Consider the following 24,885-nt stretch of genomic DNA (forward strand, 5'->3'; position numbering starts at 1 on the left):
TGCCTGTAATTCCAGCACTTTGGGAGGCTGAGGCAGGTGGATTGCCTGAGGTCGGGAGTTCGAGACCAGCCTGGCTAACAATGTGAAACCCCATCTCTACTAAAAATACAAAACTTAGCCAGGCAAGGTGGCGCATGCCTGTAGTCCCAGCTACTTGGGAGGCTGAGGCAAGAGAATTGCTTGAACCCGAGAGGTGGAGGTTGCAGTGAGCTGAGATCACACCACTGTACTCCAGCCTGGCGACAGAGCAAGACTCCATCTCCGAAAAAAAGTAAAAAATGAAAAATAAAAAATTAGCTGGATGTGGTGGCGTGTGCCTGTAGTCTGAGCTACTTGGGGGGTTGACGCGGGAGGATTGCTCGGGCCTGGGAGGTTGAGGCTGCAGTGAGCCATGACTGCACCACTGCACTCCAGCCTAGATGACAGAGGATAATCGGTCTCAAAATAAATAAATAAATACATACATACATACATACATCTCTGTGTATTATCTTACTTGGCTGTGAGGACTTCACACACCTTGCCTACACAACCAGCTTGTCTGAGTGCCAAAGTGACAGTGATCGTGACTGTTCTGTGAGCCACTCCCAGGAGGTGAGGAGGCACAGTGGAAGCCAATCCTCCTTCCTTCCATCCACTCAGTGTCCTTGAGTGAATAACTTTCCTTTTCTGAGCCTCCTTGTTCTTGTCTGTGAGCATTAGCGGTTGTGTACAGATGAAATTAGATCATTCATACGGAGTGTAGAGCACAAACCAAGTGTGCAATAGATTTTAGTTCCCTTCTGAGCAATGTTTGCCGTCCCCACTCAGCAGAGCCTCCCTCAGCTGAGTTCAGGAGGCAAAGGATCTGCCTGGATCCCCAAGCTCAAAACAACAGAATACGGTTAGGTGCCCACCGCCTCTGATGCCTGGGGCTGATTCTGTTGCCGAAACACCAGCGTTTCAGTCTAGGTCCTGCTGCTCACCGCACAGAAGGCTGATCTCTGAGACAAGGAACATTGCTAGGGAAGAAGGCTTTATTTGGGTGCTGCAGCCGAGGAGATGGGAGATCAGTCTCAAATTCATCTGCTGGACCAGCTGAATTTAGGAGTTCATATGGCAGGGAAGAATTGTAACTGCATGTGGGAAAACAGGAATTAGGAAGAGGTAAGGAAAAGGAGTTGGTCAAACAACAGATGGTTGCTTAGGCAATCATGATGCGTGAGGGGTCTGGCGTCTCATTGCCCTGATGTGGTGATCTGGTAAGTTTCAGTTCCTAATAACATCTGCCAGGCCTGAGGGTCAGTTTCCTAAGGAAGGAACTCAGATAAGACAAATGTAAGTTTCAACCTTTCAGAGCAGGAGGGTCCATTTCTACATTTATCCAAAAAAAAAAAAACCAAAACCAAAAACAAACAAACAAAAAAAGTGTAAACATCAGTTCTATAGGACAAGTGGGCCAGTTTCAGTTCCCACTTAGAAAGCCATCCAGGCTCAGCAGCTTCTGGGTCCTTGGAAATGATTTTCCAAAACCTTTCTCATTTCACTACACCATCAGTTGCAAATTGTGCTCCAATTCAGCAATCTGTTACAAGACATTAAAATCACTTCCCCACTTCTGGCCTTTGGTGAGCAAAGGGACTTAGCTCTTCATACCTTAGTACAAGGAGATCCTCTTTTTCCCAGGACCATTGAGAGCTCCTGCAGTGCCTTAGCATGAAGTAGAACGAGGCACCCCTCTGAGCAGACAAACCACACACACCCTGGCATGTAGCAGCTTGCAGGCTGGAGTGCAGTTCCACTGGGCTACATGCTGGCCACCCTCATCAAAGCAAGGGCACATTAACTCCCGACTCCCCATCCCACCTCCCCTCCTCATCACCACTGCCGTCATCATTGTGGCAGCAACTGACATTGGTTGAGGATTTGCTGGGAGCCAGACACTGTGCTCAGCTTTCCTCGTGCCTTCTCTCCTAGAATCCTCACAAGTCTCCTATAAAGAAATGTGCAGATGGCTGAGTGCGGTGGCCCATACCTGTAACCCCAGCACTTTGGGAGGCTGAGATGGGTGGATCACTTGAGGTCAGGAGTTCAAGACCAGCCTGGCCAACATGGTGAAACCTCATCTCTACTAAAAATACAAAAACTGGCCAGGTGTGGTGGCATGTGCCCCATAGTCCCAGCTACTCGGGAAGCGGAAGCAGGAGAATCGCTTGAACCAGGAGGCAAAGGTTGCAGTGAGTCAAGATCATGCCATTGCCCTCCAGCCTGGGCAACAGAGTAAGACTCCACCTCAAAAAAATATATGTGCAGACATGAGCTGTTTTCCTCAGACTGTCAACCCTTCACCTTTTTGGAGGGGGATATTTTATTTTATTGTTTTTGTTTGTTTTGAGACAGGGTCTCACTCTGTCACCCACGCTGGAGTGCAGTGGCATGATCACAGCTCACTGCAGCCTCAAATTTCTGGGCTCAGGTGATCCTCCTACCTCAGCCTCCCGAGTAGCTGGGACTACAGGTACACACCACCACACCCCATTCATTTTTGCATTTTTTGTAGAGGGTTTCACTATGTTGCCTGGGCTGTTCTTGAGCTCCTGGGCTCAAGGGATCTTCCTGCCTCAGTCTCCCAAAGTTCTGGGATTACACGTATGAGCCACCGTGCCCAGCCTGGAGGTGGGTATTGTTAAAGAAAAAATTATTCATGACACTTGTTATGGATAGTAAGGCAGACTACACAAGGGGAGCCATGGTCAGAGGAACAAGCTGCACTGCAGTGTGGTCTTGCAGTTGTGGGGAGAGGTTGCACTTGATTCTGACTACAGCATGAGCAAGTGGGGATTTGCAGTCATGGAGCAGAGTGGAGGTCAGTGAATGGAAAATAACTGAGAGGAAACATCGGGGAGAGGGGAATCCTGTTAGGCCAACCCAATAGGACTCTTGCTGAAGGCAGATCAGGCTGATAAGATGTAGACAGTGGTCAGATACTAAGGCTGGGGGCGTTTCCCTGCCCTGACTTGGCAGGATTCTTGCTCAAACTGAATTCTGCAAGGACATAGGCTGGGCCTGGTCAGGAAGGTCTCAGACGAGCCTCATTAAAGTTTTGGTCAAAGGACAGTGTCTGTCCCCACTTCCTCTTGGTTTGGGTAGAGTTGCCCTGGCGGTCTCTGCCTCTGGTCCAGGTGTCAGAATCCTTCTGGGATCTAAGGTGGCCCCTGAAGACAGAGGCCTTCTTTCCCTCTGAGAAAATACTGTGAGGGCCAGGTGCAGTGGCTCATGCCTGTAATCCCAGTACTTTGAAAGGCCGAGGCGGGCCGATCACCTGAGGTCAGGAGTTTGAGACCATCCTGGCCAACATGGCGAAACCCTGTCTCTACTAAAAGTACAAAACTTAGCCAGCCATGGTGGCAGGCACCTGTAATCCCAGCTACTCAGGAGGCTGAGGCAGGAGAATTATTTGAACCCGGGAGGCAGAGGTTGCAGTGAGCCGAGATCGCACCACTGCACTCCAGCCGAGGCTACAGAGCAAGACTCTGTCCCCCATAAAAAAAAAAAATTAGCCAGGCGTGGTGGTGTGTGCCTGTAATCTCAGCTAATCGGGAGGCTGAGGCAGGAGAATCACGTGAACTCGGGAGGCGGAGGTTGCAGTGAGCCGAGATCATGCCACTGCACTCCAGCCTGGGCGACAGTGTGAGACTCCATCTCAAAAAAAAAAAAAAAAAAAAAAAAGAAAAGAAAATACTGTAAGGATCTGACCCCGTCGCTGTCAGTGGCCACATCCCCTGTCACATGAAGGAACCGAAAGACAAAGATGACACTCAGGATGAGAGAGGAAGTGAGCAAGGACGAGGCCGCATGCCCCCCTCCAGTTTTAGAACCCAGCTGGGCCTGGGATCAGCACCCCTAACCTCAGATGGTTCTTAGGGTAGAAGGTGGTATGGATTGCATTTCTCTCACCGGAAAGAAAAGAGTTCTGATTATTAGTAGATAGGTAAATTACATCGATTCGATTGTTACTCTCCTTCTACACATGAGGTTAAAGGTCTGAGGTGCAGAGGCAGAGTAGGGACCCTTGGGTGAATTTATTTCATTCTACTTGAGCACCCATGCTGGACGCCGTACACACAGAACAGCACAGAAATGGTTATTTTTCTCTTTGAAGCAACAACCTATGAAAGAGGCGTAGTTGCATGTTACTGAGAGAACCTCACTTCAATCAAACCCACATGTGCAAGGCTATATTTATGGTCTGCATGAGCCCACAAAACAATTAGACTTGCCTTCAACAGTGGTGTCTTTGATGCATTTGGAATCTGAGTAGTTCACAGAACATGAGGCCCATTAGGAGTTGGTTGTCATGGGTTTTCATTCTGGCTCAATCAGTGCCTGAACCATCCAGGGACCCTTTGGTCACGGGCAACAGAAACTGCACTTAGAGTATTTCTGGTATACAAAATTTGTTTGGTGTTTGTCTCCATTTCCTAGCACAGAGCTCCTAAAACCCTGAGAATTTCCTGAATGATGGAAGTGTATTTTCTTATTTATAATGAGCCCCTTTCAACTATACTTGAGTTTATCCTAATGAGGTGACCCTAGATAGCTTCAAGACAGGGTTTGGTAGCCAGAAGAACCAACCCTGTGTGTAGAGGGTTGGAATTTTCAGCCCCACCCTCCAATTTCAAGAGAGAACAACCTCCTTGGCTCCTCCCACCTCAGCCTCCCAGGTAGCTGAGACCACAGGTTTGCATCACCATGACTGGTTAATTTTTTTTCTTTTTTGTCAAGATCGGGTCTTGCTATGTTGGCTAGCCTGGTCTCAAACTCCTGACCTCAAGCAATCCTCCTGCCTTAGCCTCCCAAAGTTCTGGGATTACACGTGGGAGCCACCACACCTAGCCCGGAGTTTGAGTTCAATCACTAATGGCCAGTGATTTCATCAATCATGCCTACTTAATGGAATCTAACAACAACAACAAAACTCCTAAACAAAGAGTTTCAGGAAGCTTACAGGTTGCTGAGCATGTCAAGGTGCTGGGAGGGTGATGCATCCCAAGAAGACATGGTAGCTCTGAGCCACCCCTACCCCCACCCCCATACCTTGCCCTATGCAACTCTTCCATTTGGCTGTTCCTGAGTTTTAGCCTTTATAATAAACCAATAATAGTAAGTAAAGTGCTTTCCTGAGTTCGGTGACTTGTTCTAGCAAATTATCAAACATGAGGAGGGCTGGTGGGAATCCCCAAATTTATAGTCAATTGGGCAGAAATGTAGGTAGCCTGGGCACCTTCTTTGCAGCTGATGTCTGAAGTGGGGACAGTCTTGTGGGACCAAGCCCTTAACCTATGCTGTCCAGATAGTTATTGTCAGTATTGGGTTGCATTGTTGGATACCCCGTTGGTGTAGGAGAATAAGAGAGCAGCTTAAGCCAAAAAGGAATTGGTTGGCTTGGTGACCTAGAGACTCCCTGACGTAGTCCAATAATGTGCTCAACTCACTTTTGCTCCACCATGCCCCTTTCCCCATCAACATGGAATAGTTCGTCTATGTTGATCTCATTCTTTCCCACTGCTGATAGGCTCCCTGGGATGGCTGGGTGGGGTACACAAAGATGAGAAGAGGTAGAGGTGGGGTATGCCCACAGACGGCTATAGCAGCATACAAGCTCAATAAGCATGGAGGAAGGAGAGTTTCTCGTTCCCAGAATCTAAAGCTGATGACATGGCTTGGGTCATCGGTCCACTTCTGTGGCCAGGACAATGGGCCATGTGATTGGTAGCAGCAGCAACCAGCAAAGACAGGGAGGGACTGGGGAACAAACAAGACATCAGGTATCTCCTCACTGTCAAAGCAGATTTGAGTTTGTGGAAGGCTTAGTGGTGGTCATCCAGTCCAGCTGCCAGAGACACTCAGGATGGGGCACACAACTGCTCCCCCCTCCTTTCCTGGCAATGGCCACCTCACACTACCTGTGTGGCCTTGGGTCGGTGGTTTCCTCACATTTAAATCAAGGGTTTGAACTTGATACAGTTGTTTGAAGCCCCTCCCAGCTCGAATCATCCAAGGACTGTCACAGCTACATGAGATGAAGACTGCTTGGGGAAGGGGCCCTGCCACGGCTTGAGCCTCAACCTGTGCAGGAGCTGGTGCTCTGGCTGTTGAAGCTTGGCTGGCCAGAGGCAGGGGGAAGGGCTGAAGCCAGGACAAGAGGAGAGCAGGCCAGAGCCACCGGACAGGACGCAGCTGGGCAAGGGCATAAATGGAAGATCAAATTGCTCACAGTGAGTGGCCCAGGCCTGAAGAACCGACGTCAGCATATTTGAAGTGGTGAGGGTGCTGTCACAGAACTCAGCCCTCGGGCTGCCTGTATCACTGGGGTGAATGGGGGACAGGGTGGCAGAGATCTGGAAGCTCCAGGAGAGGGACCAGGGAGAGGAAAACCTGTATGTGGAATAGAAGCAACTCAGCTTCAGGCCAGGAGGTTGTGCCTCTCCTCACTTAGCTACTGGGCTTCCAGGGCCCATGTGGGATATACAAGAGAATATAAAGCCAATGAATTGCCAAGTCCCCAAGGCTCCCGGGAAATGGTGCCCTCTCTGAACCATCACCTGAAACCTCTGGTGACCACAGAATCTGGGCAGGAGTCACCATGGGACTAGCTCCAGGGGAGATTGTGATGCTGGGCTTACCAAGTACCCAAAAACATGCAGGTAGGGTGCTCACGAACCCAAGAGAGACTCGAAGGAAGGGCTGCCTTTGAACCCCAGGAGAGGCCAGTTGACGACAAACAGGAGTCTCCTGCATAGAAGGAGGAACCCAAAGAAAGATGTGGATGGAGTCCAAGCAGATTGGAGAGAATGTCATTAAAAGAGCCATAGATGTCTACTGAGGAAAGTCAGAAGAAAGCGGTACTAGCCTCAGAAAGCCCCATGAGATGACCCTGGGGCCTCTGTCAGCAAGATTCTCGGAAGGAAGGAGTTTGGCCAATGACTGCGATGGAAGTCCTGAGCCAGCCATTCTTTCCCTGGCGTTGCTCTCAGTGAGGGGTCCTGGAAGCACAATTTCTTCCCTGAAGGGAGCAGAGTACTTACAGTGCTGCCCTTTAGAAATATGAAACAACTTCTAGAAAAAAAGAAAGGCCTCTTTCCTCCAGCTCATTTATGTTCTGGCTTGTTGGTTCTCATGCCAAGGGAGAAACTGGTGGGAGTAGAGGAGAGAAAAGTATTCTCTTAGTAAGTATTATGGTCTTCCGAAAGTCTATAAACAAGGTACCAACTCAGTAATTACCACTTAGATCTGGTGCTCAAAAAATCAGTTCAGGTTCATTACTTCCAGCTAAGTTAATCAACCCCAAGAGGAGGGGAGGAGAGAAACAATTTCCGCATACATAAAAATTTATTATCCGTTCCTATTTTACTTAATGTCGTTGTGTGATGAGGCTCTGCCTGGAAATCGGTGTTTGGGAAGCTCAGGATGAGAGGAGGCAACTGAGGGTCAGGAGGCCGGGCTCCAGGCCAGCTCTGCCTCCAGCTAGCTGGGAGACTGCCCTGCATTCTGGCTCTACCTGTCTGTCCTCAGGAGAGGCGTTTGGTTCCAGCCATGCCAACGTTCGAGCGCTCCACTACCCTTCATTACATATAGGGGGAGAGTATGCACATTTGGGCACAGCAGAGTCCCTGCTCAAGGGTGTTGATAATTCACATCCCCCAAGGAACCTACACTCCATCCATGTTTCCTGAGAGCCTAGCACTGTGCCTAGCACTGTGAACGAGACAGACAAGGTACTGAGTGTTTAGTTGGATTCAGTGGAAACAGCAATTACAGAATAGAGTCCAAAAAAGCTGAGAGAAAGAGAAGACCAGAGGCCAAATGAAGCTTTGAGCAGAAATAAATATGAAAGACCAGGTGAGGCTGTGAAGATGGTGGGCAGAAGAGACATCATCATCTCAAAGCATTTACCAAGCACCAAACTGGAAACTCCTTGCCATTCGCAAAATGTGAATGCTTTTCAAAATGAGTTTTGGGAGTGAAGACTCCATTTCCTAGGCTCCAACAGCGTAGACATGTGACTCAGTTCTCCCATGGAAGAAGCAAGTGGAAGCTGTGTACTTTTGTTTCTTTAAAGGTGGGATGAGCATCTTTGCACTCTCATCCTTCTTGCTGCCTAAAATGTGGATGCATTGGTTGAAGCCCTGGCAGTCATCTTGGGCCATGAGGTGACCTTGAGAGGAGAAGCCATGCACAGTGGAGAAATCAACTCAAAGGTTCCAGGGTCTCTGCTGTATAATTGTGGAGCCACCTTACTAGCCCTAGACAGCCTACCTCCAGACTTCTTTTACATGAAAGAAAAATAATTTTTAATCTATTCATGTCTGATGGTCTTAAGAAAGTCACTTAGCTCCTCTATGCCCGTTTCATTTATAAAATGGGATAATATTATCTACCCTAGAGATTGCTGAATGTTTGCCGCAGACCTTGCTGGACTGAACAAAGGAGGACGAACGTGGGAATAAAGACAAAGACAAAAGAGGGTATTTGGAAGAAGGGGTCAGGGGGCTCCTTGCTTCTAGGGAACAAGGGTCCTGAGCTTCTAGAGCCCTTCATATTTATTGAATAAAGGAGATAGGGAGAAGGGGGTGGTTATCAGGAATGCTGAGTTGGTCACTCAAGCTTTTGGCTCCCAACAAATGTTGGCTATTATTACATCTTATTTATGCTACTATTTTTTAAACAGCTTTACTGGGATATAATTGATATGCCATAATAGTTTGCCCACTTAAATGTGCAATTCAGTGGTTTCTATTTATAGTTTTGCAATTATCACAACTTAATTTTAGAACGTTTTTATCATCCCTCAAAGAAACCTTAACAGTCACTCTCCATTTCCCTTCTATCCCTCCCCAGACCTAGGTATATATATTTTTAAACAATAATTTATCTTTAATCACAACTTAAAGGGCGCTGGAAGTACTTTGTGATCATAGGTACTCCTTAAGACAGATTTTTCTGTCAGTTTAGATTATTCCCAAGAGAATGACCTTACATTACAATGCAACTTATTTGGGGTCAGAGTATGACATTGCATTGGATTTTTCTTAAGGTGTCAATGTGCAAAGTGAATGTCACTGTTTAAATATACTTTTAGACAGTTTTTTTCCTGTATTCACTTTCAATATTGATTTTTATGAACACAAATCTTTTAAAAAAATCAAATAGGATCATCATGAGGCTTATGATGAAAAATGGCAGCTCCCTTCTCAATGCTGCCCTGTTCACTGTCCCAGAGGTAGCCACTTTCAGAATCCTCTATCACTTACCTCTAAATTTTTAAATAACACGCTTATACCACTATTTGTTTTCCAATTTTAGACATCATCTTACAGAAAGAGCAGATTTATATCTTTCCCTCATCCCAATATAATTTATTTTTTAGAAACAGGGTCTTGCTCTGTCACCCAGGCTGGAGTGCAGTGATCATAGCTCACTGTAGCCTTAACTCTTGGGCTCATGTGAACCTCCCCACCTCAGCCTCCCTAGTAGCTGGGACTACAGGTGTGCACCACCATGCCCAGTTATTATTTTTTTTAACCTTTTTTTTAGAGATGGGGGCGGGGGTCTCACTATGTTGCCTAGGCTGGTCTTGAACTCCTGGCCTCAGCGATCCTCTCACCTCAGCCTCCTGAGTAGCTGGGATTACAGGCATGAGCCATCATACCGGCTACAGTTATTTTATTATTTTTCTTAAATCACTTGTTGGTGTTTAAATGAATAAAGTTTACAATTGGCTGGGCGTTGTAGCTCACACCTGTAATACCACCACTTTGGGAGGCTGAGGCAGGTGGATCACAAGGTCAGGAGTTCGAGACCAGCCTGGCCAACATCGTGAAACCTGTCTCTACTAAAAATACAAAAAACTAGCTGGGCGTGGTCGCGGGTGCCTGCAATGCCAGCTACTTGGGAGGCTGAGGCAGTAGAATTGCTTGAACCCAGGAGGCGGAGGTTGCAGTGAGCCAAGATCACACCATTGCACTCCAGCCCGGGCGACAGTGCGAGACTCCATCTAAAAACTAAATAAAATAAAATTTTACAATTGAGGTGGGCAGTATACTGTCATGACATTTACTCTTTTTTAAAAAAAAAAGTTTGATATTACTAGGCCTAATAGTCCCCCTACCCTTTCTTCCCAATTGCTTTGTGGATGTTTTGTAGTTATTATTAATTCAACCCCAAACTCCTCTCAGTACCGTCAAACACAGTAGGTCCATTCATTGCAGGTTTTTCCTTGCATACCTCCTTCCTGCTGGCCCTGTCCTCCAGCTGGCTGGTCTCTAGACTTGCTTCAAGCTACTATTATTCAATCTTGAAAGTTATTTGAGGTCAGGCACAGTGACTCATGCCTGTAATCCCAGCACTTTGGGAGGCCAAGGCGGGTGGATCACCTGAGGTCAGGAGTTCCAGACCAGCCTGGCCAACATGGTAAAGCTCCATCTCTACTAAAACTACAAAAATTAGCTGGGTGTGGTGGTGGGCGCCTATAATCCCAGTTAGTCGGGAGGCTGAGGCTGGAGAATCACTTGAACCCAGGAGGTGGAGGCTGCAGTGAGCTGAGATCATGCCACTGCACTCCAGGCTAGGCAACAGAGACAGACTGTATCAAAAAAAAAAAAAAAAAAAAAAAAAAAAAAAAAAAAAAAGTTATTTGAGTCATACCCAATTCTGAAAGATACAGCCTACTTTATTTGTTCACTCTCACTAAGACAGGCTCTCCCCAAAATCTAGACTTATGTTCGTTAAGCTGGAAAAGGCTTGCAAGTGTTGCTTTCATCCAACCACCTTGCCTTTTGTTTCTCAGGCAACCACAAGTTGTTCAATGCCTCTTCCCCAGCTTTGTCGGCTTGGAATTCACGGGGTCCTTTTTCTCTGATTCTGGTTCTAGTTTAACGGACACCAAACCAGCTTCAGGGAAAAACATCATTGATGAATATTTCTAAGCCTTAGCATACTTGGGCTGCTAAGATCACCCCTAGCAAAGTGCTCTACTGCTGATTAGAGAATTATAAGCTAGATTATTAACATGGCACTTAAAGAGGGAGGGAAGAAGTGGAGACCAACATGGGGTGGCTATTTGGAAGTGGCCAGACTGACTGCAACAGAGGCGTGAGCTCCTTTTGAGTATGTATGGAAAAATCCTTTCATATCATAATGAAAATGTTAGAGAGCACCCCAGAGGGCATAAACTTGTGACCTTTGACCAAATTCAGATTTAAAGACATATTTGTTTGGTCCGTGATGTTTTTAAATTTTTGAATGATTTTACATTGAGGTGTTCACTTTAACCCACTATTCTCTGCATCCTGCACCTGGCCTTGAAGGTATGGCATTTGAGAACTCTAATAATCCAACCCCCTTAAGCTACAGAAGAGAGGCAGGAGGAAAAATAGTGATGTTTAAAGTCACACAGCTAGGTGGTGAAGCAAGGATTAGAACCCGAGTCAAGCAGTCTTCCTAATACACCACATTGCTGCTTACTTGAACTCAATTGCACATTCAGGCCTGTAAACCTTAGTCAAGCGAAGTTTACTCCGTAAGCACATACTTAACAGCACAGTAACAAAGAGAATCTCCAGGGTTACTCCCTAAAGCTTGGATAAAACATTTCCGGCCCCTGATGGAACATATATATCCTCGAAGTGACCGGATTTCAGGGCACCAGCCCTCAGCAACCTGCTTCAAACAATGCTGACATTTTATTCTAACTCATTTGCCACACTTCTGGCTGATCATCTCTCTTTTCATTTAAACACAATCTTTCATCCAAACAGGGTACAATGCAATCACTTGGTTGGATGCCAGCATTTGGTGACTAGTCAACTTCCAAATATGCAGCTTCCTAGCTGCTCACTTTCCTTTGTGTGAACAAGCCGTGGGAGAGCAGCCTTGGTAGCAGCGAACCAGGTGCGCAGCAAGGGCCCACGTGGATGCCTCTGGCTGTGTCTGTGGCAAGCCTTCCACGGGAGTGCCACGGCACACAACAGAATTAGAAATATTTTACATCTGTACCACACTCTGTTTTTCTTAATCCTGGTGCATTGCCCATACCACTTGCTTTGACACTTAATAATTTATTGAGAAAGATTAAATTTATCACATATACATCTCAGATTCGTTGGAGACAGGGTACTGGGGTTCAAATCCCAGCTCTGCCACTTACTGGCTATGTGACCTGGGCAAGTTACTAAACCTCTGTACCTAGGTTTCCTCATCTGGAAAATGTAGATAATAAACTAAAAGATAACAAAAGCACCTGCCTTTCAGGATTAAGAGGAGCCTTTGGGGAGCCAAGTACAGTACTTTGCACTTTTCAGATACTGACAAAGTATTTAATGTTGCCAATTTTTGTTGTTGTTGTTGTTGTTGCCCAGGCTGGAGTGGCACAATCTCAGCTCACTGCAAGCTCTGCCTCCCGGGTTCATGCCATTCTCCTGCCTCAGCCTCCCAAGTAGCTAGGACTACAGGTGCCCGCCACCACGCACAGCTTTTTGTATTTTTAGTAGAGACGGGTTTTCAGCATGTTAGCCAGGATGGTCTCGATCTCCTGACCTCGTGATCCGCCCGCCTCGGCCTCCCAAAGTGCTGGGATTACAGGTGTGAGCCACTGCGCCTGGCCAAATGTTGCCAAATTGTTAATCCACATTGTGATGTTAAAGATTCGGCGTGGAGTCATTTTCGTGAATGATTTGGCTGAGCCTGATGTTTAGCAATGAAACACACTGGAATTGACAATAAATATTAAATTTTAAACGTGAAAAAAATGGACAAAATGTATCTTGCTGGATGGACAAGGCATATTAAAATTGCAGGTCAGTGGTTGAATTTAAAACAGTTGCATTAATGTCTTAGATTCAATTATACTTAATTTGGCATTAACCTATCTCTATTCATAAAATTATTATTCATAACATTTATTGGACTAATTCTGTCAACAAAATTCCAGGAAATAAACAATCGTGATAGTGATAGGTTAATTGCTAAGGTTGTGTTTACTGGTTGGTTCTGAACACAAAGGAATTCACTGCTGTTGTTTTTTTTGTTAGACGTAAGAAACTGCCCACTGACAGAACTTTTTCTTGTTTCTGAATTTAACCATTTAAGTTTCTAATTCTTCTTTCCCTCTTTGGGGTGAACCCAGGGCAGCAAGCAACAGTGTGATCTTCTACTCACCAAGTCCAGAAGTAAGACCAGGGCAGTCCAGTCAAGGCTGCCCAACACCTGCCATCTCCATATGGTTCACCCCACTGCTGAATTTCCCACATGGCTGGATCAGAGACATGAATGGGCACTTTGGTTTGGACAAACCACACACCAAAGCAAATGCATACTGACATACATTGAATTTCAGCATGTTCTGAATGTTGTCTGACATCATGAAATACTGTTCTTCCAGGGAGGTCAACGAAACGGCTGTGGCAAATGCAAGGCAAGGGCTCCCCATTGCCCTCCTTAGAGAGAACAGGAGGCACTGATAACTCCCAGCAACAAGACACTGTCTACAATGGATTATTTCCTCTGTGATATCCTAGCACTGCACCATAGAGGTTAACTTCTGAAGCAGTATAAGAGGAAGTAGTAGCTCTATCAAGCAAGATAAGTGGTGTGGGTATGAAGACAGGGCAACATCGGGCAGAAAACTATTAAATTGGGTTTCCACTTCCAGTTTCAGCGTAAAAATACGTGTAACATTCTGAACATTTTCATCATTTTCTCCAGCTATACCCTATCTCCTTAACCCAAACACACTGAGTCCAGAAAGACAATAATAGAGATTTCCTTTGTATATGAAAATTCTCTTTACTCATTTGTTCTTCCCCATAAGCTAATTAGCATTGTTTATTTCAGGCCAAGGACTGGTTTTTCCTGACTATTCTGTACACCATTTTAATCAGCAGAATGTAACTAACAAGCTTAAAGAGCCACTCAATACTGAATCAGCAGCTCATACCATATGTTTGGGTAAAAACATACTTCCCAAAAAAGCTAAATGCAGAAAGACCAAGGATAGAAGATGTATTTAATACTCAAGAAGTCTAACAGGATGTGGAATATTGAGATTTTAAGGGGGAAAAGTTATTCTTTAAATACATCTACCCTAGTCACCGGGCTAGCTTAGTCAATAGAGTATGAGACAAGACTTAAATATATCTACCCTAAAACATCTTTCTTATACCAGTTTTGCTACAACTTTTAACTCCAAAACAGTATTTTAAGGAAAAAAAAATCAAATTACAAAAACAACTTCATCTTGGCTTCTTAGTGCTAATTTTTTTAAAGATGCAAAAAATCATGTATTTTCTCAGAAACATGGTTATGTGGTCAACAGATTTCTTAACAGAGTTCTAAATTTTGGATAATATTTATATATTCGGCTTTATTCTGGTATTACCCAAATTCATGTTTGAGTGGGAAAGAAAAACCAAACCACATTATAAATTTAAATTTTAAGAAAAAACCTTTGACAGGTCAGAAATTAGTTTATATTTTGCTTTACATACACCATTCTAAAAGGAAGGAAACACTAATTGAAGGCCTGGTTTTACATTAGCATATTCATGTAATAAGCACAGATTAAGTTTTAAACTTCTTAAGCAGATCTATTACGTATTTTCTCATTTTCAAAAACATCTTAGAACACTGTCTCTTTTAGAGGAATGAAAACAGCCTGATAGACTACATGTTTTCTTGGAATCAACAGTCTCCCCCAATTTCTTGTAGCCCTAACAACTAAAACCATGAGCTGATTTCCATGTTAAACATGCTTCTGTGCAGCAATCTAAAAACACTCTTTCACAACCATGGGATGAAATATTTCACTGGAATTTAAAGTTTGCTTTTTGAATTATATGAAAGCTTTTCATGTACAAGTGATTAAAACGATCTGTAAACCAATAAATATTTCTACATTTAAAATCTTCCTCTGTCAGTTTGCCTTTTTCCTAAGCTTTTGGCAGCCAGAAAAGAAAAACTGATGTAACCCACTCTAAATTAACAATGAGGAAAAAGAACTTGGTAAACTGAAAGGACTCATTGGTCATACATTTGTTCTCATACCAAACTTTAACTACATTTAAAAAAAAAATTGCAGTTAACTATAAAGCAAGCACGTGCAAAACCACTACTCAGGTTAAAAACCAGAACTGTGGCCCTCCAGAAGCCCTAATGTGCCCCCCTCCCCATCAGCACCCCATTTCCCTAAAGACAAACACTCTGATTGACACAATCACTTTGTCTTTACAGCTGCCATCCCAAAGACTGCATCCCTAAACAATACCACCTATTCTTACACTTCACATAAATGAAAAAAAACTGTATCCTTTTTGTATCATTTCTTTTACTAAACGTTTTAAGATTCCATCTATGTCATTTTGTGTAGCTGTAGTTCATTTTCACTGCTGAGTTGTTTCCAGTGTGGAGGATTAGGAACATGCTTGTATACATCTTGCAGCACAATGGGCAAAAGCATCTCTAGAGTATGCACCTAAGAGCAGAATTGCTGGGTCGTATGCGTCTTTTCAATTTCACCAGATAATCTTAACACCCCTACCAGTGTTATTCCACATCCTCAACAACAGCTGGAACTGCCACACTTGAAATGCTTGTCACTATGGTGGTGGGAGGTGGCCTGGCATGGTTTTCATTTTCATTTTTCTGACTGCTGATTAAAGACCTTTTCATGTCTATGGACCACTTAGATTTCCTCTTGGGTGAAGTGTCTGAATTTTTTTAAATAGCTTTATTAAAATATAATTCCTATACAATTCATCCATTTAATGTGTACAATTCAATGGTTTTTTGTATATTCACAGACATGTATAAACATCACCTATTTTAGAACTTCCATCTCTCAAAGAAACACCGTATCCTTTAGCTTTCCCCCACCTACCCTCTATTCCCCGGCACCAACCCTGAACTGCTACTTTCTGTCTCTACTGCTGTCTCTATTCTGAACTTTCACATGAATGAAATCATACGTGTTGACTCTTGTAACCAGCTTCTTTCATTTAGCACAATATTTTCAAGGTTCGTCTAAGCTGCACCATGTACCAGTACTTCATTCCTTTAATGACTCAATAATATACTCCATTGTATGGATAGACCACGTTTTGTTTATGCATTCATCTGCTGATGGACATTCGGGTTGTTTCCACCTTTTGGCTATTATGAATAATCCTGCTATAAACATTTATGTACAGGTTTGTGGGGACATATGTTTTGATTCCACTTGGATATACGTTGGAGTGGAATTGTCTGAGAAACTGCCAGACTGTTTTCCAAAGCAGCTGCACCATTTTACATTCGCACCAACAGCGCATGACAGTTTCAATTTCTCCACTTCCTTGCCAGTACTCACCATCTGACTTTTTGATTTTAACTATCGTAATCAGTGTGAAGTTGTAGCTCATTGTGGTTTCGACTTGCATTTCCCTGATCTGCATCTTTTCATGTGCTTAGTCCATTTGCATATCTTCCTTGGAAAAATATTCAAATTCCTTTTGTTAATGAGATTCTTAAGTGACCCCTTTTCTTAGTGATTTTATAGCAGTTCTTTATTCCAGGTATTAAAAAAGAAGAAAAGAAATGCAGTCTTGCTATATTGCCCAGGCTGGACTTGAACTTGTGGACTCAAGTGATCCTCCTGCCTCAGCCTCCTGAGTAGCTGGAACTATAAGCATGGGACACCATGCCCAACTCTTTGATATTTTATATGGTACCAGTATGTTCTTCCATTATAAATCATGTCTTTTCACTTGTGGTGCCTTTTAATAGAAGTTGTTAATTTCAATTAGCTAAATAAGTCAAACTTTATGGATGGTGTTTTTCTGTGACTTAAATTCTTCCCAAAGCCAAGGACATAAAAATATTTTCCTATGTTATCTTCTGAAGAACTATAAAACATTAAAACCTTGATACTGTTACCTTGTACATTTGGTCTAAAAATCACTGAAGGTGATTTGTTTTGTTTTGTTTGAGACACAGCATCACTGTATGGCATGATCGCAGCTCACTGCAACCTCAACCTCTCCCAGCTCAGGTGATCCTCTCACCTCAGCCTCCTGAGTAGCTGGGACTACAGGCAAGCACCACTATGCCCGGCTAATTTTTGCATTTTTTTTGTAGAGATGGGGTTTCGTCATGTTGTCCAGGCTGGTCTTGATCTCCTGAGTTCAAGTGATTGCCTGCTTCACCTCCCAAAGTGGAGGTTTTTATGTATGACATGGAGTAAGGATCCAATTTCATTTCTTCCTATATGGATATCCCACCAGCCCACTGCATTTATTAAAAAGACTGTCCTTTTTCCGTCACATTGCGTAGGATTAGCTGCTAATTCTTAACCCCTTCATCTCTTTATTGTAAAATAGGAGAAGTAGACTAAATCAAGGTTCTCAACCTGAAAGGTTTTGTTAAAATCCAGATTTCTAAGTCTTATCATAGACCAGGGATGGGAGAATGGCAGACGGGATGGAGGCTCACGGTAGGACTCTGGATATATAATAAGCTCCTTAGCTAATTCGTATGCAGCCAACCTGGCTCCTGCCAACAGATGGACACTCTGAGGGAGTCACTGGCAATGATCTCCATGGAGCCCTCCAGTTTAAGATATTTTACGAGGTCTCTGAGCTATTTGTTTCTTCTAAAATATTTGAAGTCACACTGCGAAGAACTACAATGCATCTCAAATTCCACAAACTACATGATTTTATTTATAAAATTCAGCACATCACTTATTATTGCCTATGTCAACTGCAAACAGTCCTCAGTTACAGATCTCATTTTTCAAAATAAAAATCTTTGAAAATGTCCTCAGAGTAAAATATTACTAAATATCTTATTAAGTTGATAGCCCATGGGCATTGACAGTTAACACTATGGAAAAAGGGTTAATATAAAACAATATAAAAGTATTATAGACAATAGCTTATCAATATTACCTTCATTCCATTACTGGGATTTTTCACGTAGTAACTTTTATTCGTGAAATGATTTCATTTACAAAGCTATTATTCTTTGCTATTACTTCAGCTTTCAGCTGTTTTAACTTTCTTGTGATGTTTTCTTCTGACATTTCAGTAAAGGGCATTTGTTTCACCTTGGACAGGAACTCCTGAATAATTTTTTCACCTTGCTGAAACACATGTGAATGTCCCATTAGTAATTAAAATATCTTTTCTAAAAGTCATGTTAGACAGTGACAAATTGTTTCATTTCCATCTAAACATATCACCCATTTAAAAAAAATTTTTTTTTATTTTTCATATTTTTAGAGACGAGGGTGGTCTCTAACTCCTCCCTTGCCCAGGCTGGTCTCAAACTCCTCCCACATTAGCCCACCCAATATTTGAAGAACATATTTATTATTTATGTGTGCGCTGTCTAGTTCCCAAATTCCTCCACCTTTATAATTGATAAACTTTAATCATCTGTGAAAAAAAGAATTCAAGGTTTACAAAGAATACTGGAAGGCATAAACAGTCACTGAAAAGTTAACACATACAGAAGATGCTTCATTTTTATTTTATTGCCAAGTTATTGCTGCTTCAGAAAGCATGAATATTACTTGCTATGTGACTCTTGGGCAAATTCCTTAACACACATTCCTCATTCACAAAATGGGAATAATGTTACCAACCTCACAGGGATCAAAATATATCATAATTAATGTTATCAAAAGTACACGACTTCAATTTTAATTGGAAACAAGGAATTACATAAAAGAGTCTGCCTAATCCTGGGTCACTGAAAGCTATGATTTCAACACATTAAAGTGCAAATACAAAGACCACTTCATATTTAGGATGGCAGCCTGCCATACCTAACATTATTAACAAGTTATATTTCTCCTGCTTGTATAGGTACAACAGATAAAACTACACTTTTTAGGCTCAAAAACCATACACATCATCTATTATTATTGTAGCAACTATCTATCCTTCAGATAAGAACAATGATAAGAAATTCACAGGTAAAAGCTAAAAACATGACAAGTAAAAAGTTGTCACAATGTATATTGCAGTAAATGTTTCCAGGACCAGGCAGTGAAATAAGATTCTTTTATTTTTATAATTGAAGAGAACTAGTAATCCTCTAATTAAAAAAAAAAAAAAAAAAAAAGGAAGGCCAGGCACAGTGGCTCACGCCTGTAATCCCAGCACTTTTGGAGGCCAAGGCAGGCAGAGCACGAGGTCAGGAGATCGAGACCATCCTGGCTAACATGGTGAAACCCCATCTCTACTAAAAAATACAAAAAATTAGCCAGGTGTGGTGGCAGGCGCCTGTAGTCCCAGCTGCTCAGGAGGCTGAGGCAGGAGAATGGTGTGAACCCGGGAGGCAGAGTTTGCAGTGAGCCGAGATCGCACCCCTGCACTCCAGCCTGGGTGACAGAGCAAGACTCCGTCTAAAAAATAAATAATAAAAAAAATTAGGCATATGCTTGGGTCTTTCTGTGTGAACACCCAAATATGACCCACTACTCAAAGAAAAGCCACCATAAAATCCACTTCTCCCATGAGAGCTGAAACATCCCATCCACATATAGCTTTCTTGAATAAATATTTGTCATATGCCACTTTATTCTCTGTGTCACATTCGTTATTCTTATCTTCCCAACTAAATTCTAAACAAACAGAGGGCAGGAATTATGAATCATGCTTTTTTATTTCTTTGTCCTTTTCTTACCTAATGTGTAATTTAATAACTGAACTTGACATATTCGTTTATGAACAAAGATATACCTAGACATCTATAGTCCATAATAACTAATTTTAGTGAAATGACTAATTTTAAACCTAGGTTAATATTCCTTTACTCCTAATTTGGTACTTGAAATCAAATCTTGATCATGCAGATGTATATACTGCAGAAATAAAAATAACACAGAGATAGATTCTTTGCCATCAAACAAATTGATTAAAAAATAAGCACTAGAAACACAGAGGAAAACAAACAACAACAACAAAAAACCTTCATCTTAGTGTCCTGTTTATGTAATAATACAGAAACTAAGTTAAACTATGAAAACAAACTGACAAACCTCTCTTTCCAGATAGCACTTCTTTGCTGCTGGTTCCATGATATCATATCCTTGTGATTCTCCAATATACTGAAACTCCTCGAGTTCCAGGGCTTTCTGTTTAGCACACTCTATTACATGCTTAGGGAAATTAGCAAGCTCTGCAACATGAATCCCAAAACTTTGATCACAGACACCTATAAGAAATTTGGGGAAGCGTGAGGGGACAGCATGAGAAGAGGCAGCAATTTATGTAAATGGAATTTATCCTTCTCACCTTGTCATTAGAAAACTTAATTTCAGATTACTTCAAATACATTAGCCAAATATATCATTAAAATAAAGGAATTTTAGGCCGGGCGCGGTGGCTCACGCTTGTAATCCCAGCACTTTGGGAGGCCGAGGCGGGCGGATCACGAGGTCAGGAGATCGAGATCACGGTGAAACCCCGTCTCTACTAAAAATACACAAAAAAAAATTAGCCGGGCGTGGTGGCGGGCGCCTGTAGTCCCAGCTACTCGGAGAGGCTGAGGCAGGAGAATGACGTGAACCCGGGAGGCGGAGCTTGCAGTGAGCCGAGATTGCGCCACTGCACTCCAGCCTGGGCAACAGAGCCAGACTCCGTCTCAAAATAAAAAAAAAATAAATAAATAAAATAAAAAAATAAAATAAAGGAATTTTAATTGTCTCAAATGAAAAGTGATTATGACGTGGCACACAGTGCTGTATTTTATCCTTGACAAACATAGTAGGAAAAATAAAAATAGGAGACAAAAAAGCTCAATAGATAAACCTTAAAGGCTTAGACAAATATCTTAATCTAAAGAAAAATTAATCAAGCCAATATCTCTGAGGCTTTCTCATTTCATGGGAAGGGAAGGGAGGGGAGGAGAGGGGGAGGGGAAAGGGAGGGGAGAGGAAGGGGGAAGGGAAGGGGGAAGAGAAGGGGGAAAGGGAGGAAGGGAAGGGGAAAGGGAAGGGGGAAGGGGGAAGAGGAGGGAAGGGAAAGGGAAAGGAAAGAGATGGGGGAAGGGAAGGGGGAAGGGAAGGCAAAGGGGAAGGGAAGGGAAGAGGGAAGAGGGAAGGGAGAAGAGGGAAGGGAGAAGGGAGAAGGGAGAAGGGGAGAAGGGGGGAAGGGGAGAAGGGGGTAAGTGGGAAGGGAGAAGGGGGAAAGGGAGAATGGGGGAAGGGAGAAGGGGAGGGAGAAAGAAAGACATGTAAAAGTGTCACTAATTTGGAGTAGCTTTAATTAAATATTGATTTATTATTTGTAGGAAATAGTTAACACTGAGTCAAGACTTTTTAAGCATTTAATCAAATGATGCTTGCAAAGTTATTATACAGCTGTTTTGCCACAATTATTTATCAACTATAAAGAATTTTTTGGCTTTGTCATATATCTCATGCATTCTAGAACTGGACACTTTGCACAACTAAAGGAAGCAAACTAAAATAAAGTAGAAGCAAATGTTTGTTAAACATCCACAGTGAAGGATGAAGTTTTTATATCTTCACACTTCATCTGGCCTTTTAAAAAATACTCTGAACCCATTTCTATAGCATACAAAACACAAACAATGATTTAAACGCAAAATTTCATGCTAACTGCCAGATCTACTAAAAGTTCCTGAATTCTACAGCAGTAATAATAATGATGCAAATACAGTAACTCAAAAGGATTCCCAATGAAGTATAAATAAAAAGGATAAAGAACCAAGATTATCTCACTCATGTGCAACCAACTGATGCAGAAAAACGTGTTCGTGGAAAATCAGAGTGCCACCTGAAAAGTTATTCTGGTGACTAGTGAAATCAATCCTTCTAGTATGATTTTTAAAACCTTTGAAAGCCTTATAGTATGTCAATCTCATCAATACAGGGATCTGACTAGATCCCAAGCCCACGAATGACAAACTTTCCTGAAAGGATGTCATAACAATAGATAAGTCACTCTGCATGTGGTAACTACTATTTCAAGATTTCTGGAACCCCCAGCTTTAAATGAACCTGTTTCTATAACACACTCTTAAACGTAAAATAAGCTAATTATAATGAAGATTTTGTTAAACAATAACAGCTAGAACTTTGGAACTTGAAAGCATATTGTTTGTTATCCTAATTCAACAAGAAAACATACTGACATGGGAAGTAGCGGCAATTGCCTCCGTGGTGATGCTCAAGAGTACAGATAATTCTGGCTGGGCGTGGTGGCTCACACCTGTAATCCCAGCACTTTGGGAGGCCGAGACGGGTGGATGGCCTGAGGTCGGGAGTTCGAGACCAGCCTGGCCAGCATGGTGAAACTCCATCTCTACTAAAAACATAAAAATTAGCCAGGCGTGGTGGCAGGCGCCTGTAATCCCAGCTACTCGGGAAGCTGAGGCAGAATTGCTTGAACCCGGGAGGCGATGGTTGCAGTGAGCCGAGATCACACTCTAGCCTGGGCAACAGAACGAGATTCTGTCTCAAAAAGAGTACAGATAATTCTTTCTGTGAAAGCTTTAGAATGAGTGGTCCTACTATGAGATACAGAAATATGATATACATGTTCCTGCCCCTAGACTGTGAATTAAGGGGTAAATGGGTTCTATAAAAACATCAATAATTTATATTAACTTAGAATAAGGCAATTACTGATGATTTCAAGGGTGGTAAGTTTCCCATTACCAAGTTCTGAATTTAGAGTACTCCAATAGTACATACCTTTCTTCACCTGATAAAGCATAGTTAAGGTCTCTTCAGTGGTGAGTGCTGTGACATGTAGATTATTAACAGTTGGTATCTGATTGGCCAAGGCAGTAAGTTCATGAAAATGGGTTGCAAACATGCAGAAAGCACCAATCTTTGTTGCAATGTATTCTGATATAGCCCATGCTAACCCAAATCCATCGTAGGTAGAAGTTCCTCTTCCCAATTCATCTATGATTATTAATGAATCTTTGGTTGCAGACCTGAAGCACATAATTACATGAAATTTCCCACCACATAAAATGTGGTAACATACACATACAAAAACAAAATTAAGACAATACATTGGGAAGGATATGACACAAACATAATAGATTAATTATCTTAATATATAAACAAAGTCAATAAAAAGCACTAAAACTTCAATAGAAAAATGGGCAAGGGCCAGGCATGGTGGCTCATGTCTGTAATCCCAGCACTTTGGAAGGCCGAGGTGGGAGCATCACTTGAGCCCAGACCAGCCTGAGCAACATAGTGAGACCTTGCCTCTTAAAAAAAAAAAAAAAAAAGAATTAAAAAACTAGCCAGGTATGGTAGCACACACCTTTGTGTGGGAAGGAGGGAAGGAAGGAAGGGAGAAAGGAAGGGAGGGAGGGAGGAGGGGAGGAAAGAGAATAGGGAAAAAAAGGGCATGAACATGAACAATGGATGAAAGGAAAAACAGATTTTGAATAAATATTGTTTTACATTATCAAGCACACTAGTAGTAATCAAAGGAATTACAAATAAGGCAGCTATCATTCATTTCATGCCAATTAAATAGGCCGAGATTTAAAAAAATAAATAAAACTGAATGAAGATGAGACCAGGGTGTGGTGACATGGATACTTGCATACACTTTTGGTAGTCATGTAAATTGTGTGCCTGCCACAGTCCTACCAATACCATCTATTACCATTCTTTTCTCAATTTTAACCAAATACATGTAAAGGGGTGAAACTTTTGCTAATTTTTCATGTGCTCGCGTGCTCATTGGCAATTTAATTCTTTTTCTGTGAGTTGCCAGCTAACATGTTTTGCTTATTTCTTTAATCTTTTAAGTCATGAATATTAACTTGTTGCTTAATTACTATACAAACATTTGTATTGCTTTTATCATTCTTCACAAACAACAGAACCTCAAAGAAGTTAAATCAATACATAATTTACTAGGCACCTACTATATTCAATGTTCTTTAGAAGATACTAAGAAACAAGGAGGATCACGGTGGTTCATGCCTGTAATCCCAGCACTCTGGGAAGGCAAGGCAGGAAGATTACCTGAGCCCAGGAGTTCGAGACCAGCCTGGGCAACAGAGTGAGACCCTGTCTCTCCAAAAAACTTTTAAAAAAAGAAAGAAAAGATACCAAAAAATAGAAGGTATAGTCCCTACCTTCAAGGAAGCTCCTAAAAAGTGAAATAAAGACAAAACATTTCAGTAGTGTCTAAAATAAAAATGTGGTTTAAGTTAAGGCATCTCAAAGAGGAATTCAGAGAAAAACATCCATGACCTTAGGGCCGCATGACCAGAAAAATCACTACAGAAGTAGAATTCCCATCATTAGGGACTTAAAAATTAGAAAGAAGTTGGATAAAGGGCAAGAAGGACCATTCCAGGAAGTGTGAACAGTCCAAGCAAAAACATGGTAGTGGAGATTTATAAGGTGAACTCGTACCAGTAGCTTATAAATTGTCCACTTAAAGAGACAATTTTAAAAATCAAAGTTTTCCATAGCTATCATCACTCTTTTAAGACAATACAAAGTATATAAAGACCACAGGAAAACAACTATTAAACTAAGACAAACATTCTCAGATGTTTTTACATGAGAATCTGCAAATATACTTCTCCTTCTCACAGGACAGAGACATACATTTCTATCTTCAAGGGACTAGGAGATGCACTTACCTGAGGATAGAAGCAGTTTCCAACATTTCAGCCATGAACGTGGAGACTCCTTTCAATTGACTGTCACCAGCCCCTACCCGGGCCAAGATGCAGTCCACAATGGACACTTCTGCTGACTCACATGGCACAAAACACCCAATTTGGGCCATGAGTACTATCACCCCAGTTTGTCGAATATATGTTGATTTACCTCCCATATTGGGGCCTACA

The 24,885-nt window shown here is 42.4% G+C and overlaps 1 protein-coding gene across 11 annotated transcripts in view; it reads right to left on the minus strand.

The window, feature by feature from the left end:
* Positions 1–24,885, minus strand: part of MSH2 (mutS homolog 2) — a 136,042-nt gene that overhangs the window by 37,951 nt on the left and 73,206 nt on the right. For 7 of the 11 annotated variants that reach the window (XM_055240845.2, XM_055240851.2, XM_063618054.1 and 4 more), the window contains 4 exons: positions 24,676–24,880; positions 22,742–22,989; positions 20,060–20,235; positions 17,710–18,154 (listed from right to left, as the gene is read on the minus strand). In XM_055240845.2, coding sequence (XP_055096820.1) covers positions 17,984–18,154; positions 20,060–20,235; positions 22,742–22,989; positions 24,676–24,880 — 800 coding nt within the window. In that variant the 3' untranslated portion in view covers positions 17,710–17,983. Of the gene's footprint in view, positions 1–17,709; positions 18,155–18,209; positions 18,450–20,059; positions 20,236–22,741; positions 22,990–24,675; positions 24,881–24,885 lie in introns of those variants that run through there. The other 4 variants (XM_055240848.2, XM_063618050.1, XM_055240846.2 and 1 more) reach the window with 2 other exon arrangements.

The sequence above is a fragment of the Symphalangus syndactylus genome, chromosome 14 (genome assembly GCF_028878055.3).
Source record: "Symphalangus syndactylus isolate Jambi chromosome 14, NHGRI_mSymSyn1-v2.1_pri, whole genome shotgun sequence".
Taxonomy (NCBI): Eukaryota; Metazoa; Chordata; class Mammalia; order Primates; family Hylobatidae; genus Symphalangus; species Symphalangus syndactylus.